Below are 22,687 nucleotides of genomic sequence, written 5' to 3'. Positions count from 1 at the left end.
TTTAGCATCATGCCTTACAAAGAAATCCCAGGGCTGATCTCCTTCAGAATGGACTGGTTGGATCTCCTTGCAGTCCAAGGGACTCTCAAGAGTCTTCTCCAACACCACAGTTCAAAAGCATCAATTCTTCGGCACTCAGCTTTCTTCACAGTCCAACTCTCACATCCATACATGACTACTGGAAAAACCATAGCCTTGACTAGATGGACCTTTGTTGGCAAAGTAATGTCTCTGCTTTTCAATATGCTATCTAGCTTGGTCATAACTTTCCCTCCAAGGAGTAAGCGTCTTTTAATTTCATGGCTGCAATCACCATCTGCAGTGATTTTGGAGGCCCCAAAAATAAAGTCTGACACTTTCCACTGTTTCCCCATCTATTTGCCATGAAGTGATGGGACCGATGCCATGATCTTCATTTTCTGAATGTTGAGCTTTAAGCCAACTTTTTCACTCTCCTCTTTCACTTTCATTGAGGCTTTTTTTAGTTCCTCTTCACTTTCTGCCATAAGGGTGGTGTCAGCTGCATATCTGAGGTTATTGATATTTCTCCCAGCAATCTTGATTCCAGCTTGTGTTTCTTCCAGTCCAGCGTTTCTCATGAGGTACTCTGCATATAAGTTAAATAAGCAGGGTGATAATATACAGCCTTGACATACTCCTGTTCCTATTTGGAACCAGTCTGTTGTTCCGTGTCCAGTTCTAACTGTTGCTTCCTGACCGGCATAAACATTTCTCAAGAGGCAGGTCAGGTGGTCTGGTATTCCCATCTCTCTCAGACTTTTCCACAGTTTATTGTGATCCACACAGTGAAAGGCTTTGGCATAGTCAATAAAGCAGAAATAGATGTTTTTCTGGAACTCTCCTGCTTTTTCGATGATCCAGCGGATGTTGGCAATTTGATCTCTGGTTCCTCTGCCTTTTCTAAAACCAGCTTGAACATCTGGAAGTTCACGGTTCACGTATTGCTGAAGCCTGGAGAATTTTGAGCATTACTTTACTAGCGTGTGAGATGAGTGCAACTGTGTGGTAGTTTGAGCATTCTTTGGCATTGCCTTTCTTTGGGATTGGAATAAAAACTGACCTTTTCCAGTCTTGTGGCCTCTGCTGAGTTTTCCAAATTTGCTGGCATATTGAGTGCAGCACTTTCACAGCATCATCTTCCAGGAAAGCTCAACTGGAATTCTATCACTTCCACTAGCTTGTTCGTAGTGATGCTTCCTAAGGCCCACTTGACTACACATTCCAGGATGTCTGGCTCTAGGTGAGTGATCACACCATCGTGATTATCTTGGTCAAGAAGTACAGTTCTTCTGTCATGAACCTTGCTCTAAAGTAATTACTTCCCACTTATGAACTCATTTAAGCCTTAAAATGACACTCTCAGGCAGAGATCATTACAGCTCCATTCTACAGATGAGAAAATAAGCAGAGAGAAGTTCAAATAATATGCCCCAGGTCAGTTGCATGGACAGAGAAGGATGCAGAGGTTTGTTCCTGACCATCTCCTACAGCACCCCCTTCTAGACTGGACGTGTGACATGCACTGCATCACACAATCTTCACAACAGACCTGTGCAGGCAAATGAGCCCACACTGCAGAGGAATCCCAGGGGAAAGGCAGAGGGATATGGCTAAGGACACAGAGCTGGCAGAGGGCCAGAGCTCCGATTCCAGCCACGCCTGTCTTCCTTCGGCCTTCTCCAGCCCATGGGTCACACCACGCAGGTGCACAGCCCCTCCTCGGAGCTCCACGGTCCATCTCTGGGCTCCTCTGTACTCTGGGCCTCTTGTAACTTTTCACAAGGGTACCAAGCCCTGTTCCTCCGACTTCTGTCCTCCCCAAATCATATGGTGGTAAGCCCATTCTGGACTGTTAGAAAGTGGAATCAGGATTTAATTAACTGGAGCCCCCATTCTGTTTATCTAAAGTCCTGATAAAGCAATGTGGAGCAAGTTCCTTTTCTAAACCAGGTGCTGTAAACTGTCAAGTTACAGAAATTTCATTTGAGATTGGTTCATTCTACAAAAATGCCCCACCTGTCACAATGCACTCAAATTTCTGCTTTAATATTAAGAAAGTGTTCTGATTTCCATCTACTGAGATTTTTGCAGTCACCACCACAAGGAATTTTTAAATTACTTATTTTTGGCTGCGCTCGGTCTTTGCCGCTGCGCACGCTTTCTCTGGTTCCGGCGAGCAGGGGCCACCGTTAATTACAATGCGTGGGGTTCTCGTTGCCGTGGCTTCTCTTGGTGCAGAGCACAGGCTCTCGGCGCGTGGGCTTTTGTAGTTGCGGCTTGTGAGTTTAGTTTGTCCCATGGCATGTGGAAGCTTCCCGAACCAGGGACTGAACCCATGTTCCCTGCACTGGCAGGTGGATTCTTCATCAGGGAAGTTCAACAAAAGGTATTTTTGAAACTTTCAGAAACATATTTTCGACTAGAGAAAAATGAAGTTCCTGTAACAAATCTTTCACTTTACATTAATTTCATAATTTTACAACTTGAAAAAACCCCAAAACTTAGCTCTTTGGTCTCCCCTCCCCACCAAGGGCTTAAAATAACAATGAAAAGACGACGGAGGAGAAACTGAACGGTTGCGTGTTCTGATATTTACACTTGTGAACAAGACACAGCTCTCTGTATGTGTTACGTGTGTCTCTAATTATAAACTAAGATATATTATATTGACATAAGTAATTCAGATATTGTATCTTAGGTATATACTAATATATATTGTACTTTAATAGAAATTTTCCCTGGTGGCTCGGATGGTAAAGGTCTGCCTACAATGTGGGAGACCCAGGTTCAATCCCTGGGTCAGAAAGATCCTCTGGAGAAGGAAATGGCAACCCACTCCAGTTCTCTTGCCTGGAATATCCTATGGACAGAGGAGCGCGGTAGGCTACAGTCCATGAGGTCGCAAAGAGTTGGACACGACTGAGCCACTTCACTTTCAAAACATCTATATGTCACATGGGCTAGCCCAACACAAAGCTCTTAATCTGAAGTTGAATAGAAATTTTATTGATGTAGATATTACAAACATAAAACTGTATAAATCTGTGTTCAGCTCAGTGAATTATTTCAAAGTGAACACACCTGTGTAACTTAACTTTATTTTAAATGGGTTATAAAAACACAAGCCACCATAAACTTGTAAGTCAAAAGATAGGCAACATTTTATACTTTAGTACATATTCCCTAATTTGTTCAATGTGAAAATTTAGCAGCAAGCATCTTTTCAGGGTTTTTTTTTAAAGAAAACAAAAACCTCTGATGCAAATTCGATCCTTTTATGACAGGCCTAACAGCATGTATTTCTCCATGTAAACTAAACCCCAGAGGAATAATTTTAAATTCTCCATATGAACTCAATTTATTCAGACAAACCTATGACCTAATTCCTCACTTATTTCTTTTCATTGCATCTAATAAGAAGAAATCAAATCCTGCTCCCTTGGGCACTTGAAGGTCCCTCATTATGGTAGTTATCTGATGAGATCAACTCCAGGTTAGAGAGAGGACAAATCACTTCCACGACCAGTAAAATGAGTGGGAAAGTTCTCTCAGGACAGCTCTGCAGGCCCATGCAAAGGACTCAGCTCCCCAGCCTTGACAGGGTGGAGGGGTCAGGAGAACTGGAGTTATTTTTTTGTTTGAGCACTATACATGTTTGAAATCATGGTAAGTCATTTACTCTTGATATGCCAGATATAATCCCAGACACTGTAAGTAATAAAAAAGTAAAATGCAGTTGGTCCCTGTTTCCAATGAGCGAGCCTCTCTTCTGGTGAATGAGATAAGAATCCATCAAGTTCAACCATGAGGAATGGAACCTGAGCTCAGTTCTCTATTCTGATATTCTCACTGTGAAATAAAACGAGCATTCTCCCAGCGCAGCGGTGAGGACTTGCGCGTCATCGTGCACTCCTGTGAAAAGTGCACTGTGCGGCTGGCACCATCTTGGAAAGCCTGCGAGCAGCTCAGAAAAGCAGGACCACAGCCGGCTGCCCTGGTCCACCTGAGACCTGCAGGTCTGAGAACACAAAGCACCTCTTAAAGCCTCATACCCCAAAGAGCTACGAGTCCAAATGAGAAGCCGAGCCCTCCTTACATTACTGCTCCTGACTTTACAGAAATTCCGTGTAAAAACATTATCTCATGGGCTTGAAAACAGATCCTCCAGCCCAGTCAAGCTCTGGATGACTGTGATTCTGGCCAACACCTTGATTACAGTGTCACAAGAGACCCTGAATCCAAGTCACCCAGCCAAGCCCTGACTTCCTGACCCCTAGAAACTACATAGATACTATAATGTGCTGTTTATTTCATAACACTGTTAATAAAAATCCCATGATTTTCTAATTTTTATGTTCCTAAATTTAAGATCAGCAACTTTAAAAAATTGATAAGCATATATTCTAACCCGTTTCTTTTTTTTTTTTTTTAGTTTTTTTCTTTCTAACCCATTTCTGACACAAAACTTCAAAAACATACATAATGGCAGTAAGTTAACAAAATGAAATGACAGGCTAGTATATTAAACACACAGTGAAATTTTTCACATTTACTTTAACTGAGGCATAATTTACAGACCATAAGCACACCATGTGAAGTATGCTGCTGCATTAGATGACCACTGCACATCACAGTTTAACCACCACCCCAGTCAACACAATGCCGCCATCATCCCAGAAAGCTCCCCTCCGAGCTTCCCAGTCAATTCTACCCCACCCGTGGGGGTGGGGGCGGTTGCGCCCCGATCACCAAGCCCTGTGTGCTGAGAAGTTCACTAGACAGGGTCACTTCCTGGGTCTGGCTTCTTTCCTTCAGCACGGCGTCGTAGAATCCGTCCATGCCGCTCCTCTCTGCTGTCGACAGCACTCACTTGTATAAGCACTTTTATTTTCCCGCTCATCTGCTCATGAGCATTCAGGTCGTTTCCACTCCTTAGCTATGAGGGATAAAGCCATCTTGAACATTCATGCACCAGTATTTATGTGGACAAATGTTCTGGCTTATTTTGGGTAACTGATGTCAAGAAGTGAAGCTGGGGACTGAGCGCTGTGTGGTTAAGTGCTCGTTTCACTCACTCAAACTGACAAACTGCTCTCCAGCGTGAAGCATCATCCTACACTCTCCCAGCGACACACACGAGTTCCAGCTTCACCTCATCCTCGCTGACATTTGGCGTTGTCAGGGTTTATATTTTAATTATCCTCTTTTTAAAATAAAATGGTAACCTCTTGGTGAAGAAAGAATCTCATATAATGGTATTTTATTTTGATAAGAATGAAAAAGGTAAGCATAAAAATGTTATTAAGCTATCAACCCCAAATGCACTATAATCAGATTTTCAGTAAATAAGCTAGCTCAATTTGCTAAAAGTTAGCCGTAAACGGGGACTTATTGGCTAATGTCTCATTTGTACTAATTATGTTGAATCACAACTAAGAAAGCCAACAAAATAAAGTATGCTTGACAAACAGGCTATCAGAACTAGATTTTTTAGATATTAACTACAACCCACTTGATAATTATGGTTAAAAGCTTTAGATCACAAGTCAGTTGATAACATGGCTTTAGTCAAATGTGTTTTCATCTCCTCAAGTAATTTGTTTTATATATAATTTTGAAATTGATTCTGCAATAATTCATTTATTAAAAACATATAATAAGGTTTCTTAACACAAACCACTGTAGACAATTACGCAATACACTTGTCTTCCATCTTAAGCCTCTAATTATGTTTTTATATTTAGTTTTTCAAATATTAGTAAAAAGACTTAGCTTTATCTCCCATTTATTGTACTGTGAAAACATTCTGCCAACATGTGCTAAATGTATTTTTCCAATACGTGCCCCAAACTATCAAAGACCAAAAATTTGTCTGTGAAAACAAAAGGATTCATCACCGCACACAGTATCTGTTCAGTTAATGACTCCTCACTACCACAGTTCCTAGAAAATGACGCCATTTTCCAGACAGCTTTCTTTGGTATAGTGACTCATCCAAAACACATTAGTAAGTACTGTGTTGCTGTTCAGTCGCCAAGTGGTATCCGACTTTGCAGAGTAAGAAGTGACACTGTGACACTAGTTTCAAGCAAACAGTTGGTTTGAACGAAGCGTGTCCCGTGTGGCTCCGAGGGAGGGGACCCTCGGGAGCTGGGCAGCTTTCCCCAGATGCCACGCCCCCGTGCGCCGCCCCTTCCTTCGTGGCTCCTGTGCTGCATCCTCTGGCGGGGGGACCTCACAGCCATGACGACGGCCATGTGCTGAGTCCTGTGAGTCCTCCGAGCAAACTGCTGACACCGAGGGTAGTCCTGGGACCCCCGGATACAGGCACACGCATTAAGGATAAATCAGTTTGCCTTTACACCATAAAGTCAAACCAGATCTTCAGAATTCTATTGGACAAGCGAGCTCCGAATGCTTACGGCAGTGTGTACATATAACCTGGACGTTCCCAGACGGGCAGAGCAACAGTGTCACACGAGGGTCTTCAGGCCCACCTCACACTTACTGAATGAAAAGTTCTGCCAGTGGGGCCGGGGCCTTTGTTTCTTAGACAGCTGACTTTGTGCCCTGCACTGCGGGGAGAGCAGTTGCCTCAGCAGCTGCTGGCAGGCATGGGGCACGCAGGTTCAGGTGCTGTTATTCTAGGTCCAGGGTACACGGCAAAAACATTTTTGGAGAAGGATATTTTTAACATCTTATTAACTTTAAAAAATGCACATAAAAGTGCTTTGTAGACAATAAAGTGCTTCACAAAGGTAACATATTATTAGGCTTAAAAGGCAGATGTGGTGCCATAAACACCGTAACCTCTTAGATGTCATGCTTCCAGCACAAGAGTCACGCCTCCTCACCAGCTCCCAACCTTCCTCTAATTATAAGCTCGCATGTAGGCTGCAAACACAGCTTTAATTTTGGTTTCAGGTTTCAGTTTTGTTGATCTTGACACGTAAACATCACCTCCATGTTTACAACAAACAACCTCACCCTGGAAAGATCAAGGACCCATTGCGTCGAAACTCACCATACTGTTACTGATCTCCTTTCCTCCTGAGTCCCTTTGGTTTATTATATACACACACACACAGTCCCCGCCTATTTGATATACTTATTTCTCTTCCCCTGAAGTTCAGGCCACAGGAAATCTTAGAACACAAAGGGATCTTCAAGATTCTGTTGGACAGCTAAGTTCTGAATGCTTTGGACAGTGGGTACATGCATCCTGGAGGTTCCCAAACCTGGCAGGGCAACAGTATTATATGAGTCTTCCAGGCCCATCCCAGCCTTACTGAATCAGAAGTTCTGCCTGTGGGGCCTGGGCCTTTATTCCTTCAGGCTTTCTGAAGCACATACGCCTGCCAGAACCCCACAGAGGTTTCAGACTCAGAGTGCACCAGCAAGTCAGAAGGCAGGAATAGGAAAAGGATTTGTGGAATGATCTTTAGCAACTGGAGGGTAAGGAAGGAGAATCCTTAATCCTGACAGGAGGAACAGTTCTCCCTGAGTGGCACTCAAAAGGAGAAAACAATCCAGTACCCCACCTGACCCTACAGTGGTTAGTATCTGAAAAATCTGAAACACCATTAAATGCTTTTCAACTTTATAACTAGTGTATAAAAAAGTACTCAGTTCAGTTGCTCAGTCGTGTCCAACTCTTTGCGACCCCATGAACTGCAGCACACAAGGCCTCCCTGTCCATCACCAACTCCCAGAGCCCACCCAAACCCACGTCCATCAAGTCGGTGATGCCATCCAGCCATCTCATCCTCTGTCGTCCCCTTCTCCTCCTGCCCTCAATCTTTCCCAACATCAGGGTCTTTTCAAATGAGTGAGCTCTTCACATCAGGTGGCCAAAGTATTGGAGTTTCAGCTTCAACATCAGTCCTTCCAATGAACACCCAGGACTGACCTCCTTTAGGATGGACTGGCTGGTCTCCAAGGGACTCTCAAGAGTCTTCTCCAACACCACAGTTCAAAAGCCTCAATTCTTCGGCAACGCACACATCCATACATGATCACTGGAAAAACCACAGCCTTGACTAGATGGACCTTTGTTAGCAAAGTAATGTCTCTGCTTTTCAATATGCTATCTAGCTTGGTCATGACTTTCCTTCCAAGGAGTAAGCGTCTTTTAATTTCATGGCTGCAATCACCATCTGCAGTGATTTTGGAGCCCAGAAAAATAAAGTCAGCCACTGTTTCCACTGTTTCCCCGTCTATTTGCCATGAAGTGATGGGACCGGATGCTATGATCTTAGTTTTCTGAATGTTGAGCTTTAAGCCAACTTTTTCACTCTCCTCTTTCACTTTTATCAAGAGGCTCTTTAGTTCTTCTTCACTTTCTGCCATAAGGGTGGTGTTGTCTGCATATCTGAGGTTATTGATATTTCTCCCGGCAATCTTGATTCCAGCTTGTGCTTCATCCAGTCCAGTGTTTCTCATGATGTACCCTGCGTATAAGTTAAATAAGCAGGGTGACAATATACAGCCTTGACGTACTCCTTTCCTATTTGGAACCAGTCTGTTGTTCCATGTCCAGGTCTAACTATTGCTTCCTGACCTGCGTACAGGTTTCTCAAGAGGCAGGTCAGGTGGTTTGGTATGCCCATCTCTTTCAGAATTTTCCAGTTTATTGTGATCCACACAAAGTCTTCGGTATAAACAAAGTATAAAAGTCTTTAATTATGCTCAGATAAAAGCACACAGATATTATCAGCACTGACAACACAGAAGCACAGCTGAAGAAGCTAGAAGGGAGGAGCGAGATGGAGAAAGGGGAGGGGTGCTGAGAGCCTCGTCTTACGAGAAGGGAGGTCCAGAGACATGGTTTCAAGGCGACTGTACAAATAAACAGAGATATATCATTTAAAGTCACAATGGTAATCGATAAAAGAAAGACAATTGAAAGCCAGTAACATGAAGCTGGAAAGTAGAGGGGCAAAGTGCCTTGCTCAAATTCAGCTAGTTAGAAAGTTCTGAAGCCAGTGTCTGAAGATGGGCCCTCTGCACTCCAGGCCCATTTCTCTCACCCATGTGTGACCATGCCAAGCACTGTGCTAGGCAGTAACATGCTGAAGCTACACATCCAGTGAGGGCAGAGCCAGAAAAAGAAATATTCTTCAGCCTGAAAACTATTTGGAAAAGTTACTATGAAAATTTCCAGAAAAGACCATGATTAAAATTTCTCTCATTCTTCATTCTCCTCTCATTCATTCATCGTCATTCATTCATTTCTGCTCTTTCAACACAAATTTCTTAAAAAGAATCCATCTGCTTGGACAAACTTCTTCCCCTATAACCAATGTTAGGCCTTTTCTCCAACTCTACATCAGATGACAAAGGAAGTCCTCTCTCCTGGAGACACCTATGATGACTTCAACCCATCAGCCATCTTGTCTTTTAAAACCTGACGGAGGATCAAGACATCAACACTGAAGACACAAAGCGAGTCTGCACGCCTGTCTCTCAGTCCAGAGACGAGCCCATCTGCCTCCGGGGGACGGAGCCCGCGGCTGCGGTTCCAGGACCTGCCGTGGCAGCAGCACGTAGAGGGCATTGGAGGGCACTGCTCTGCTGGAGACCACCCAGTGCATGGGCACAGTGAGGATGATGAGACCAAGACCGCTCAGGCTGCTGTGTCACACCTTCATAGAAATGAGCGAAATACTCGACAAAGATGACAACTTCCACTGTGAAAACACACAGGGAAACCCAAGGCAATGGGGCTGAGGGGCCACAGCGGGGCACTCTCTCACACGCAGCTCTAGACACCAGTGCAGATCCCAACCCAACAGGAAGAGGCGTACCGTGTGTCCCCAGAGGAAGAAACACCACTCACGGCCAACTGGCAGAAGAAGAACCACCTCCTCCTTGCCTGGCAACAATGCAGCTAAGGAAAGGCCACCAAACTTCAAACTCCCAGTTTCCTCCAAAAGACTTTTTCTTGATAACAGCCCCTCCAAATCTCCCCTTCTCCTCTATAAAAGTGTTTCCTCTTGTTTCAGAGGACTTGCATGTGGCTGTCCATAGCTGCATGTCCTGAATTACAGTTTTTTGCTGTTCCCAAATAAACTTGTTTTGCTGGTAAATAATTGGTAGTTTTACTGTTTTAGGTTAGTACTACTCAAAAAATAATTCTTTAAAAATAAATTATACAGCTTCTCTGGTGGTCCAGTGGTTATGAATCTGCCTTGCAATGCAGGGGACACTGTTTCCATCCCTGGTCCAAGAAGAGTCCACAAGCCGTGCAGCAGCTAAGCCCGTGAGCCACAACTCTTGAGCCCCAGTTCTAGAGTCCATGTGCCCCAGAGCCCGCATTCTGCAACGAGAAAAGCCACCTCCACGAGAAGCCTCCACACCGGAATGAGAGCAGCCCCTGACGACTGCAGCTAGAGAGAGCCTACACACAGCAATGGAGATTTAGCACAGTTGAAATAAATATTAACAATTAAATTATAACCAAAATTCATTAGTACCTATAAAAAGCAAACTTGTTCAATAAAATTCACTATTACTTACCCCATTTTCAGTGCGTTTTTCTCCAGGTACATTTGTTACATTTCTCTGAGTTCTTTGCTCCTGGGTCTGACGGCCACCTAGAGAAATGAGAGTCCCAAACTTACTAAAAGACATCCTGCTGTGCTGCTGCTAAGTCGCTTTAGTCGTGTCTGACTCTGTGCGACCCCATAGACGGCAGCCCACCAGGCCCCCCTGTCCCTGGGATTCTCCAGGCAAGAACACTGGAGTGGGTTGCCATTTCCTTCTCCAATGCATGAAAGTGAAAAGTGAAAGTGAACTTGCTCAGTCGTGTCCGACTCTTAGCGACCCCATGGACTGCAGCCTACCAGGCTCGTCCGTCCACGGGATTTTCCAGGCAAGAGTACTGGAGTGCACTGCCACTGCCTTCTCTGATATCCTAGAAAAACCATATTTTATAATTTCTTCACTTATTCAAATATTTATTGAGCACAAGTATAAAATACCAGGCTGGACAGCTCAAAAATTAGTACAGTTGAAAAAATGTTTTATAATCAACATAAAGTTGTTTAAATGAATTTTTTTCTATATTCTATTTCAGAATCTTGAAACTGATTTATCAAAAAGTGTCTAACACTTAAAAATGGTCAAGATGGTAAATTTCATGTTATTTGTATTTTATATATATTATCTATTTTTATTAAAAATTAAAGCTTTTATTTTAGGAGAGACTAAAATAATGACCTTTATGAGAAAATAATCTAGAAAAAGAATGGATATATGTATACATATAACTAATTCACCTTACTGTAAATCTGAAACTACCATAGCATTGTAAATCAACTGTATTTTGATAAAAATTTTAAAAGAGACAAAAATAGAACTTATAATATCCAATAATTTAAAAACTGATGCACAAACTGATCTTCACTACTAGGGTTAAAACTGAGATGGGATACTATCTTCTGAATTCTCCTTTGTTCTATAAAAATATATATATTTTTTTAATTTTTAAGGGTTTCAAATTTAAACTGGCAAAATTCTCCTGCCATTACTTTTTTAAAAAAAGTGTGCTGCGGTTTTGTGCCAGGTGAGTCCACAGTCACAAACGGCTGTGCTGCGCTGGATGCCTGCTCCTCCTCTGCTCGTCTCTCACCTGATGCTGTTTTGAGAATTATCACACCCCAGAGCCTACTTTATTACTAAGAAAACATAACTTCAAAGGGTCATTAACCTGATATTAAAATAAAGAGAAAAGAATAACATGTTTTCTTCTATTTCTTTCCTGCTACTTTGCAAGTTTTGAAGAAACATTATATTATGGAAAATACTGCCTCACCTTAAGCCATACATTCTCAGAGAGTGCTATCACCCCCAAGGAAGCAAAGACTGGCTCTTGGGAGATTAAAAAATCTTACTCTTTTTATGCATAAAACCAAGCTACTGAGTACATAAGCAGACACAGAGCACATCTGATGGGGAAGCAGGGCAAGTAAGAATCCAATACCCAATGCAGGGCCCTTAGGGAGGCCATGAGTGAAAAACAAGGGTAAATAAATGGGAACGACGGAGCATGCAACCAAACACAGTCACATGACACGCAACAGGCGCTTCATAACAGCTGTTCTCTGTTAGCAGAAATTACATATACACACATTCTGGAGTATGGTATCTACCAGTTTACAGGATAAATTAAACTCTTTACTGAAAGTAATAGTACTTCTTTGAAATAAGGTGCTCGGGTTAATTTAATATTCTATAATTGCTGCTTCTTCCAAACAATAAACAATCAAATTAGAATACTATAAAACACAGAGAAATTATACCAAGGGTCGCTTAATCTTTGATGGTGAAGAAGAAACGTGATGATTTTGTATTCCAAAGTCAGAAAACAGTAAGAGCTGCCATTTAGTGAGCACCGCAGCAGGACACCTCACTAACTGCCACCGCAACCGTGCGCACCACACACAGCAGGAAGCGGAGGCACAGGGGTGTGACGCCAGGCGCCCCAGCCCACACCCAGCAAGCAGCAGGACTAGCGTTGGACCCAGGCGGCTCCCCTCCAAACTCCACTCCATCAGCTCTGCACTCTAGCCAACGCCCTGCACGTGACCTGCGTCGCGTTCCTTTACACAGTAGGCTCCTGTTCCCCCAAGTGTGAAGGTGACGGGAGGTGACGGGAGTCCTCCGCGCTCCCCTCTAGCTTCCACAGAGAGAATTCAGTCCGACTCTTTGAAGTGCGGGATGTCCTCCACTTCTGCCAACGCTGTTATTAAACATTCTAGCTTTGCTGACGTGACGAGTGAAATACAGTATCTCGCTGTGTTCCCTGCACTGCTTTCTTTAGGAGTTTATGGATGGACGTCTTTCCGTATATTCCCAGGCCATATGTATTTCCTCTTTGCTATGAACTGCATGTTTGTATATTTTGCCCATTAAAAAAAAAAAAAAAACTGGTTTTAAAAAACCTCACAAATAGGGACTTCCCTGGCAGTCCAGTGGTTAAGACTCCTTGCTTCCAAAGCAGAGGACCTAGGATAGATCCCTGGTTGGGGAACTAAGATCCCACATGCTCCATGGCACGGCCAAAAACAACACAAACAAAAAGAAACCAACAGGGATAATGTGCAATAAAATAGTCTTCTTTTGACAAAAAGATGTCCTTCCAATTTTTTTTTAATATCAGAAGTAATCCACAATCACTGTTAAACAACAAGTTAAGGGATTTTTTCTTAACTGTACAGTGTATATGCTTTCCAAAAAAAAAAAAAAGATTCCCTTATTTAAATTTTAATTAAAAAATGAGTAATTTATGGGAGACTGGTATTGGTATATGCACACTCCTGTATATAAAATAGATAACTAATAAGAACCTACTGTGTAGCATAGGGTACTCTACTCAATGCTCTATAACAGCCTATATGAGAAAAGAATGTTCAAAACGTGGATGTATGTACATGACAACCGCCTCACTCTGCTGCACACCTGAAACTAACACAACACTGCAATTCAACGATGCTCCAATAACAAGTTTTCAAAACAAGTAGAGTGTCCCCACTGTTCCAAATTCAAAAGGAGCAAGAAGGCATACTTGACCAGTTTCCCCTCTCTCCTTCCCCAGAGGCCAGCCATGTGACCAGGGTCTTACTGATGGTTCCACAGATACTGCACACACACACCGGCCAATGCAGGCCACGCCACTACTCTGTCATCTGTTACACAGAAGGCTGCACGTGTGTACACGGTGCTTACTCAGGGAACGAGTGTAGGAGGTGGTTCAGGACAGGGCGCGGCACAGACACGCTCTCGTTTCTCCAGCCGACACCCCTGGAGGCACTAACGGCTGCCCCCGCCAGCGGCACCCCGTGAGTGACGCTGCAGAAGTGCCACTTGTATGTGTGCGGACACAGCCACGGGACAGACAATTCTCAAAAGCGAGGCTGCCGGGTGAAAAGTTTTATGCTTTTGTAAGTGTGGTAGATATTGCTAAATTAAATTGCCTTCTACAGAAGCTGCCAACAGTGTGGAAGACTGCCTGTTTCTCGGCGTCCGCCAACACTTGGTAAACGTTCTAATCTCTGCCATGTGACAGGTGAAACAGTGTCTCGGTGTTTGCCCTGCCTGTCTTTTTTAGGAGTACAGCTGGGCATCTGGCCATGTGTATTTCGTTTGCTATGAACTACATGTCTGCATATTTTGCACATTTTATTTTACTGGCTTTGTTATCATTTTATATAAAGGTAACTAACCCTTTGCAATATGAGCTATATATGCTATTTCCCAGTTTATAATCTGTCTTTTGACTTTGCTTTAGGGTGGTTACTGCCATGCAGGCTTTTGTTGTTGTTTTTTAAATAACTGTTTGTCTTTTCTATTATAGTTTAGCGTCACACTTAAGTCCTGTATATATATATACACACACACACACGGCTATGTGTATATAATAATAATATATATATTATATTTGTTTTGTCCTTGTACCACAAGGCTTGCAGGGTCTCAGTTCCCTGACCAGGGACTGAACCTGGGTCACAGCAGTGAAAGACTGGAACCCTAACCACTAGGCCACTAGGGAACTCCCCACTTAGGTGGAGTTCTGTTTTTTATTTCTCTCTCTTCAAATACACATATATGTGTTTTTCAGAATTTTTATGATGCTTTCATGGTTTCATTTATTCTTAAAATCCAGAGATTTCAACCATGTGATATTTATCAAAAACAGTCCCTTCTGGCAGCAGAGCCACGCCCGTGTTTCATGCATTATGTGACTGGCTCAGGATCCTGAGGAGGCAAGGGCTGGGAGCCTGAAAGTGTGAAGAATCATAAACGGCACTAACAGGGGTGAAACCTCACGAGACACCAACTCTCCCTCTCACCACCCGTGAGTTAACAGGGGAATAATTTAACGTTTATTCCTATTTTCCTTAAATTAACTTTCATGGCAAAAATTAGCAAATGGGGGGAAAGCACTTATCTACCTTGTTCACTGCTCTCTGTTGGGGAATCTTCATGTCGAAGGAAAAATTTCACTTCTTCCTTTCGTGGCCCCCACTTCTGAAGATGTTCATACATCATATAATCAAAGGGTATGGGACGCTCTAGGAAAAAACAAACAAAAAAATTCTTACTTTTCCCAGAGACAAACAAAATGAATCCTATCAAAAGTAAAAAATGAATAAAAATAAATTTAAATAAACGTACACACATATATATTAGAATTCAAGGATATAACAAGCACTAAATTTTAACTTTAATGAAATAAAAGCAAGACTATAAACACAAAGAAGTAATCATAAAAGCAATTTTGCAACATTAAATAGGGAACATTGGGAAAAATGTCCTTTATTATATTTATCATGAAGCAGGGTACCTCCCACTCTTTCAAAGGAACACATTAACAAACTGCCCAAATTTTATTATTCACTAAAATGTTACAGGCGGCAATCAGATGTACAAAGACTTGACGCACACTTCCGGCAGTGCAGCCAGCCCACAGCAACGCTTGCACCAGAACGTTCACAGCAGCCAAACAGTGGAAACAAAGCAAACCTCCACTAACCGATGAAAGGATAAATGCAATGCTGCATATCATACAACGGGTAGTTTCAGCCAAACAGAGGAATTAGGTATTGATGAGTGCTACAACATGGATGACTCTTAAGCAAGCTAAGTGAAAGAAAGCCAGATCAGAGTCACAGACTCTATGATCCGATCTATATGGGGTACCTAGAAGAGTCAAACACAGAGCCAGACAGTAATAGAGCGGTCGCCAGGGGCTGGGGTGGGGGAAACGGGAGGCAGACAGTTCAGAGACGCTGAGAACGCCCTAACACCCATAAAGCTGCACCCAAATGGGGGGTTTTATGCTATGCTAATTTTATCTCAACTTAAAGGGAAAGAAAGGAAACCTTGAAATGTTCCCACTGCTGCTTGTGCTTGAAAGTGAGGACGGACACTGGCAGGTCTCGAGGCTGGGAGAAAACGGCCTGCCCTGGGAGGAGCGGGACGCAACTGAACTGCGCTTCTCCTCTCAACGCAGGAGCACGGCTGGGTGAGAGACCCCTGCCCAGATCAAGTCAGGAGAAAGAGCCGCGCGTGTGGCAGCCTCGTCATACACGCAAGATGTGATTTAATTTTCGGCCTGAGAGAAGGGCCAGACTTCCACAAGGAAGAAAACCCCACCATTCACAGAAACACAACGCGCACTGTGCTGCTGCTGCCACTTCATCTTCCTACACGTGTAGGCAAGCTTTGTCTTGTTCAACAAACCTCAAGGGCAAGGACATAAATCGTCTCATCTTGGTTAATTCAACTCAGAACTGAGTATCTGTACAGCAAGAAGCAAGCACAAATTGAACACTGAAGAAGTATTCAATATTACCATTCCATATTTTGTGTTTTTTTTTAATTTGTTTAATTGAAGGATAATTGCTTTACAGAATTTTGTTGTTTTCTGTCAAACCGTAACGTCATTTACTTTTTGAAAGTAACAATTTTTGTGTTATAAAATTTTTTTTAAAAACATGTATATTCTAATGCTATAGCTGTGGAATTTAAGACTAATCATGTCCATCAGTTTAACATAAAATTTTATCTTAGGCCATATTTTTATTAGTATTGCTTTGGCTTACAGATTTGTTTCACATTAATTAAAATCAACTTACAACCTTCACTTGGGCTTCCCTTGTGGCTCAGCTGGTAAAGAATCCGCCTGCAATGAGGGAGACCTGGGTTGGAGACCTGGGTTTGATCCCTGGGTTGGGAAGATCCCCTGGGGAAAGGAAAGGCTACCCACTCCAGTAGTCCGGCCTGGAGAATTCCATGGACTATAATCCATGGGGTCCCAAAGAGTCGAACACGACTGAGTGACATTCACATAATCTTCACTTAAATCTGAGCATAACTTCACCAAGTCTGAGCATAACTTTATAAATATTAAATCTAACTTTTCCTTAAGCCAGTTATTTAAAAAAAATTGTTTCCCTTTATAAACAAAAACATTTTTAAGAAAAAATTAACTTTAAGAAAAGCAAACTAAGCTTCGGCAGCTTAAATAAAGGTTAACTAAAATGTTATTTCTGTTTTAAAGTGAAAACAAAACTACCCTGCACATATCATGTAATCAATACTATACCTCATCAACACTGTATGTACTGGAGAAATCTGTAAGACAACTTTCAGGCATTCTCAGAAAAGGCAACAAAAAACACCAAGTAGGAGACTTCACAAGAAGAAAAGCTGAAGGTCCTGCCTGCCCGCCTGATTCACATTAAGCTGACTCCCGGTGTGAGGAAGGGGCCAGATGAGAGCAGGGTAATAAGCGGGCCAAATGAACAGGCTGTTATGGGCTGGGCTGTGTCCCCTCACACAGAAACCCACATGCCGAAGTCCTGAACCTAGTCCTCCATAAGAATAGGACCTTATTTGGAGACAGGATCTTTAAGGAGGTAGAAAGTAAAAATGAGGTCATTAGCATGGGCCCTAATCCAATGTGCCTGGTGTCCCTTTAAGAAGAGATTAGGACACACACACACAGAGGGAGGGCCACACGAGGACTCGGGGAGGAGGCATGACCATCTACATGCCATGCGGAGAGGCCTCAGGAGAGACCAGCCCTGCTGACACCTTGAAGTCAGACCGATAGCCTCCAGAACTGCGAAAAGATGGGTGAATTTCTGTTACTCAAGCCGCCCAATTTGTGGCACTTCATTACGGTTGCCTGAGCAGACCAATACACAGATCCACACAGAAACACTCTCCTCTCAACAGGGGACTGAAAGGGGCTTCCCTGGTAGTCCAGTGGTTAAGAACTACCTTGCAATGCAGGAGACTCGAGTTCGATCCCTGGTGGGAGAACCAAGATCCCAAGTGTGGTGGAGCAACTACTGAGCCTGCGCACTCTGTGCCACAGTGACGATCCCGCATGCTGCAAGTGAGACCCGACACGGCCAAATAAATATTAAAAATTTAAAAAAGCATTGACGATTATATTGGAGTATTCTATTTATGAACACTGATGACATGAGTATACCGTGAGTAACAGATGTGGTAATTTTATGCAAAGGGTTCTCCAAAATCTGAAAATCACTAGAATTGCTCCTCCAGGGTAAAAAGACTGAGAAAGGCCGTGCTTGCTCCCTTCCTTTGAACCTCATCCGCCACCATCTTGCCCAGACTTCGCTCTATAGCTCCAATTTACTCAATGATGTGTTTACTCAGGGCCTGCTATGAGCACCAGGCTGGGCACTGCACGTATGACGGTAAACAAGTCCCCGCCTTCAGCGGTTTTAGTCCAGTGAGAGAGGAAGAGATGAAAGCCACTGTCCTGTTTTGATAAACACAATGACAGTACTGAAGCAAAGAGGAGAGACCTGTAACACCCTCTAAGACTCAAGGAGAGTGAAGGTTGGGGGCCAGGTGCTGGGAACTGCTCTAGACAACGGGAGCAGCAGGCTGCGACCGTCTGTTCTGCCGGGAGGCAGGCCTCATTCTTGATGAGGTAAAACCCCGGGTCATGGAGACGGCCATGGAGCCAGGGACAGCACCAACTCAAGACTCACATAAGAGACTAGCATCCTCCAGCAGCCAGGACCACGAGGGCTCTCCCAAGCTAATACAAGAGGCCGACCAGGAATTAGAAGTGATAACAAGCAACAAAGGCAAGAATGCTGAGAGGCGAGAGAAGAGCACACAGTGACAGAGCGACCAGGCTCTAACATTCACCCTGAAACCACCACTGCGTCATCCCTTCCTGTGTGTCAGGCTGATACCCGAGGACCTGGCCTCTTCTGCTACTTCGGTGATGGCCCACCATTTCTCAAAGTCAAGTTTCTCTCAATGTGTCCTTAAAGTTTTTACTCCAGATGTGAAGGATAACACAGAAAATATTTATAAATCATATACCTGATTAGGGACTTGTATCTAGGATACATGAAGAATTCTCACTGGGGATGTTGTGTACAGCACGGTGACCACAGTTAACATTGTAACTGCAGGTGTGAAGCTGCCAAGAGAGTAGACCTTAAAAGTTCTCATCACAAGAACACATATTCTGTAACTGTGTAGGGCAATCAATGGATGTGAACTAGACTTACTGTGGTGATCATTTCACAATACATACAAAAATCAAACCATTATGTGGTACATTTCAAACATCATGTTGTACGCCAATTACACCTCAGTTAAAAATTGTTTTTAAGAAGTGTTAAGAATTCACTGATTATCCCTGAGTGTCCTTAAACACATCCACCTGGACACCTGTCTCAAACGCAGCATGTCCAGCTAGCCGCTCTTTTGCTCCCTGACGCGGAGTCGTGAGTGCACACTGCCCCTTCTTCCACTCGCTGCTGGAGCGGAGGCCTTGCCCATCTCAGCCCCCCCCTCAACGCTGTCTGAGGGGCACACCCTGTCCATTCTCTTCTCCAGTCCTTCCTTCACACTGCTTCTCTCACCCAGCATATCTCATCCCAGCTCAATTCAACCTCTCCGTTAGAGTCTATGTTATTTTGCAGAATTTTCTGCATTCAGTAATCATATTACCTGCACTGATCTTCTCTGACCAGCTAGCATGACAAATCCTTAAATGTAAGAGCCAGCCTTAACTCTTCTCAATTTAATAAATATTTATTAAGGGCTTACTATTAATATTTAAACATATGTCCCCTTCCTCTTAAACGTCCCTCCCAACCCACCCCTCTAGGTTGTCACAGAGCACTGGGTTGAGCTCCTTGCTATAACACACTTTTTTGAAAATAGCATTTATAACATCCTATCCCCAAGTGATATAACGAGTTTTTAATTTCTCAATTCCTTATTACCTCAGGTAACAAAGAACCAGGAACAAAATTCTGCATTCAACAAACATCGGATTTCATGTACTTGGTCACTGTTATAGAGCCTAATACATACCATTTCCCCTCCACACTTCAGCTAAATGGCAACTGCCTTCTCCAGGTTCTTTGCAGAATTCTACAACATCACGACATGTTGTTTCTGGTGTTATAGGAACTTCTGTTAAAATCTGTTCATTGTTGCTCAAGAACACGGTTAATATCATCTGTAAGAAAAAAGATTAAATTAAAGCTACAACTTAAGAGTCATTAAGCAATAAAAAGATTAACTTGCAAATTAAAAGTGATTTCCCCACCTTCCTACCACCACTCCATCCAGCCAAAATGCTTACAGGACAGGTTAGGCTCACTCTAAAGTTCATGTTGAAAAGTTAAAATGTAAGACAAGTCGGGAAAATGCCCAAAGAGGAGTATTAGAAGGGAACTAGCACTACAGGGACGGGGGAGCCCGGGAGGCTGCCGTCTCTGGGGTCACATAGTCGGACACGACTGAAGCGACTTGGCGGCAGCAGCAGCACTACTGGATATTATAAAGCCTCGATATGGTAAGGCACCAGAACATGAAGGGCACCAGATCAGCGGACAGACCATGAAGTCCAGAAACAGAAAATGGCAAATGATGAAGGAGGCGCCTCAAAACCGACGAGGGACAAGACTCTTCAGTGAATGATGCCTGAATAGTTAACATACCCAACTGGAAAAAATGGGTTTATATTGCATATTATACACAAGCAGTAAGTTCCTAATCAAATATTTTAAAATAAATCACAGAATTACCAAACTTCTAAACTAAAACTGGGTAAATTTTTTTGTAACCTTGGAGTACAGAGCCCTTTCTAACTATGATTAAAAAACCATTATAAGATATATCCAAGTAATTAAATACAAGGATCTTTTACAAAGCAAAAAAGACAAACTGGGGGAAATACTTGCAACTAACATTACATATGAAAAGTCAGTCTCAACACTAAAGTGAAAGTGACAGTCGCTCAGGCAAGTCCGATTCTGCGACCCCGTGGACTATACCGTCCACAGGACTCTCCAGCCCAGGATACTGGAGTGAGCAGCCCTTCCCTTCTCTGGGGATCTTCCCAACCCACGGATCAAACCCAGGTATCCCACATTGCAGGTGGATTCTTTACCAGTTGGGCCACAAGGGAAGCCCTCAAGATCTAAAGGGCTCCTAAAAATTGGTACTAGAAAGACCAAAAATCCAACTTATTTTTTTAAACTGAAGAAATAATATATCACAGTAAAAAAATGAAAATGGTTCTTAAATGAAAGCACATTATAATTTCAAAAAATAAAAACTGTCCAGTATTATTTTTTTAAATCTTAAAAAAAAAAACAAAAAACACACACCAAAAACCTATCACTTTGACCTAAGAACTCAACAGATCCTGTGAGAAGGATTTTTAAAAACATTACTCCTAAAGTAAAATTTAAACCAAAGATTTTCTTTAATCAGACAATATCATAGAATATTTGTTTAATCTTTGATCAAAGTCAGAAACAAAATCTGTATTTGTCCCCAAATTCCCTTCTCAAAATCTCAGCTGTCAACTGAGTATCTTAGTATAGTTTATTGGTACAATATTTTTTTCTTAGAAGTGCCCTACATTCCCAACTTTTGAGATTTACACATCTTTATACTGGTGGCCAGGTTTTATTTGACCAAAACCAGTCACAGTTACGAACTGCTCTCTGGGCCCCGTCTCCTCTCACCCCACCTGCCCCATGGCTGCCACCGGTTCCCTCTCTAAACGTGAACCAAGTGAAGTCACTTCCTGGCTTAAAACATTCAGGGGCCTCGTACCACCCAACAGCCACCCTTCCCCAAACATGTCTTCTGGTTTATAAACAGGAAACCGGGCTCTTTACGGAGCACTCAGAGGCGAGCATTGCCATGTTCATGTGGATCTCTAACTTTTCTCCCCCAGGGACTCTCACAGGGCCTGGATCGCCACGGAACACCCTTTGAGAGAGCCTGGACAGCAGGACAAGCTGCAGGCCCTGACCAAGGGGAACACTCCTCACCACCTCCCCGGCCTGCCAGGACTCGTGCCTTCCTGCGCTCAACCTCGCTGCCCCTCCCCAGCTCTCTCAGGCCACCGGCCCTCTGCCCCAGGGCCCCTCCTGTTTGCCTATAAACTCCTGTTCACCCTTCAAAACTCAGTTCAGATGCTACCGCCTTTGCAAAACCTCCCTTCACCACCTTCTCTCACCAGGGAGGCCACATGTTCCTTCCTCTGTGATCCAGTGACCCTTCACACACATCTTTATTACATCACAGCGCCAGCCTGTTTACCTGCCTCACCAGGCTCCAGGCAATTCACTTTTGAATCTTTCATTCCACTTCCTGATCAGTATCTGATGCCTGCAAGGCTCCCTGAAATCTGGTCGACTCCACGAATGACACCAAAATGTAAAGTCTCCACCACGCCACAGAACTGGAGGAACCCTACACATGCTCTAGGTGACACACAGCCGATCCGCTCAGTAAACAAGCATTTTCATTCAGTTCTTCTGGAAATTATAAACACAGTTCTATTTTACAAGAAATAAAACAGTTCTTTCTGCTCACTGATCCAGACAAATTTTTAAATGTCGGGGGTCTTTTAAAGACATAACTGGCTTGGAATCTAAATAATTTGGAATAAAACAGGTAAATCCTGGATCTAGTACAAACAAGTCCAGAACTTGAAGGGCCTTAATGCTACACCAGTTTCACCAGAACAATCAGAATAGATTTTTACTTTTATTTACACTTTTATTTTACAGTTCTAATGGTAATTCTGGAGTAGGAAATGGCAAACCACTGGAATATTCTTGCCTGGGAA

General features: G+C 43.1%; 1 protein-coding gene across 1 annotated transcript in view; it reads right to left on the bottom strand.

Annotated features, from left to right (window-relative positions):
* PPP1R13B (protein phosphatase 1, regulatory subunit 13B) overlaps positions 1 to 22,088 on the bottom strand; it is a 43,300-nt gene extending 21,212 nt beyond the window's left edge. Inside the window, exons 1-4 of the mRNA XM_010851408.1 lie at positions 22,073 to 22,088; positions 19,906 to 20,053; positions 14,976 to 15,095; positions 10,540 to 10,616 (exon numbers count right to left, since the gene is read on the bottom strand). Coding sequence (XP_010849710.1) covers positions 10,540 to 10,616; positions 14,976 to 15,095; positions 19,906 to 20,053 — 345 coding nt within the window. The 5' untranslated portion in view covers positions 22,073 to 22,088. The remainder of the gene's footprint in view (positions 1 to 10,539; positions 10,617 to 14,975; positions 15,096 to 19,905; positions 20,054 to 22,072) is intronic.
* Between the last annotated feature and the right edge of the window lie 599 nt (positions 22,089 to 22,687).

The sequence above is a fragment of the Bison bison genome, unplaced genomic scaffold (assembly GCF_000754665.1).
Source record: "Bison bison bison isolate TAMUID 2011002044 unplaced genomic scaffold, Bison_UMD1.0 scf7180017864302, whole genome shotgun sequence".
Classification (NCBI taxonomy): domain Eukaryota; kingdom Metazoa; phylum Chordata; class Mammalia; order Artiodactyla; family Bovidae; genus Bison; species Bison bison.
The sequence above is the reverse complement of the archived record's forward strand: the minus strand, read 5'-3'. Positions and strand labels throughout refer to the sequence as shown.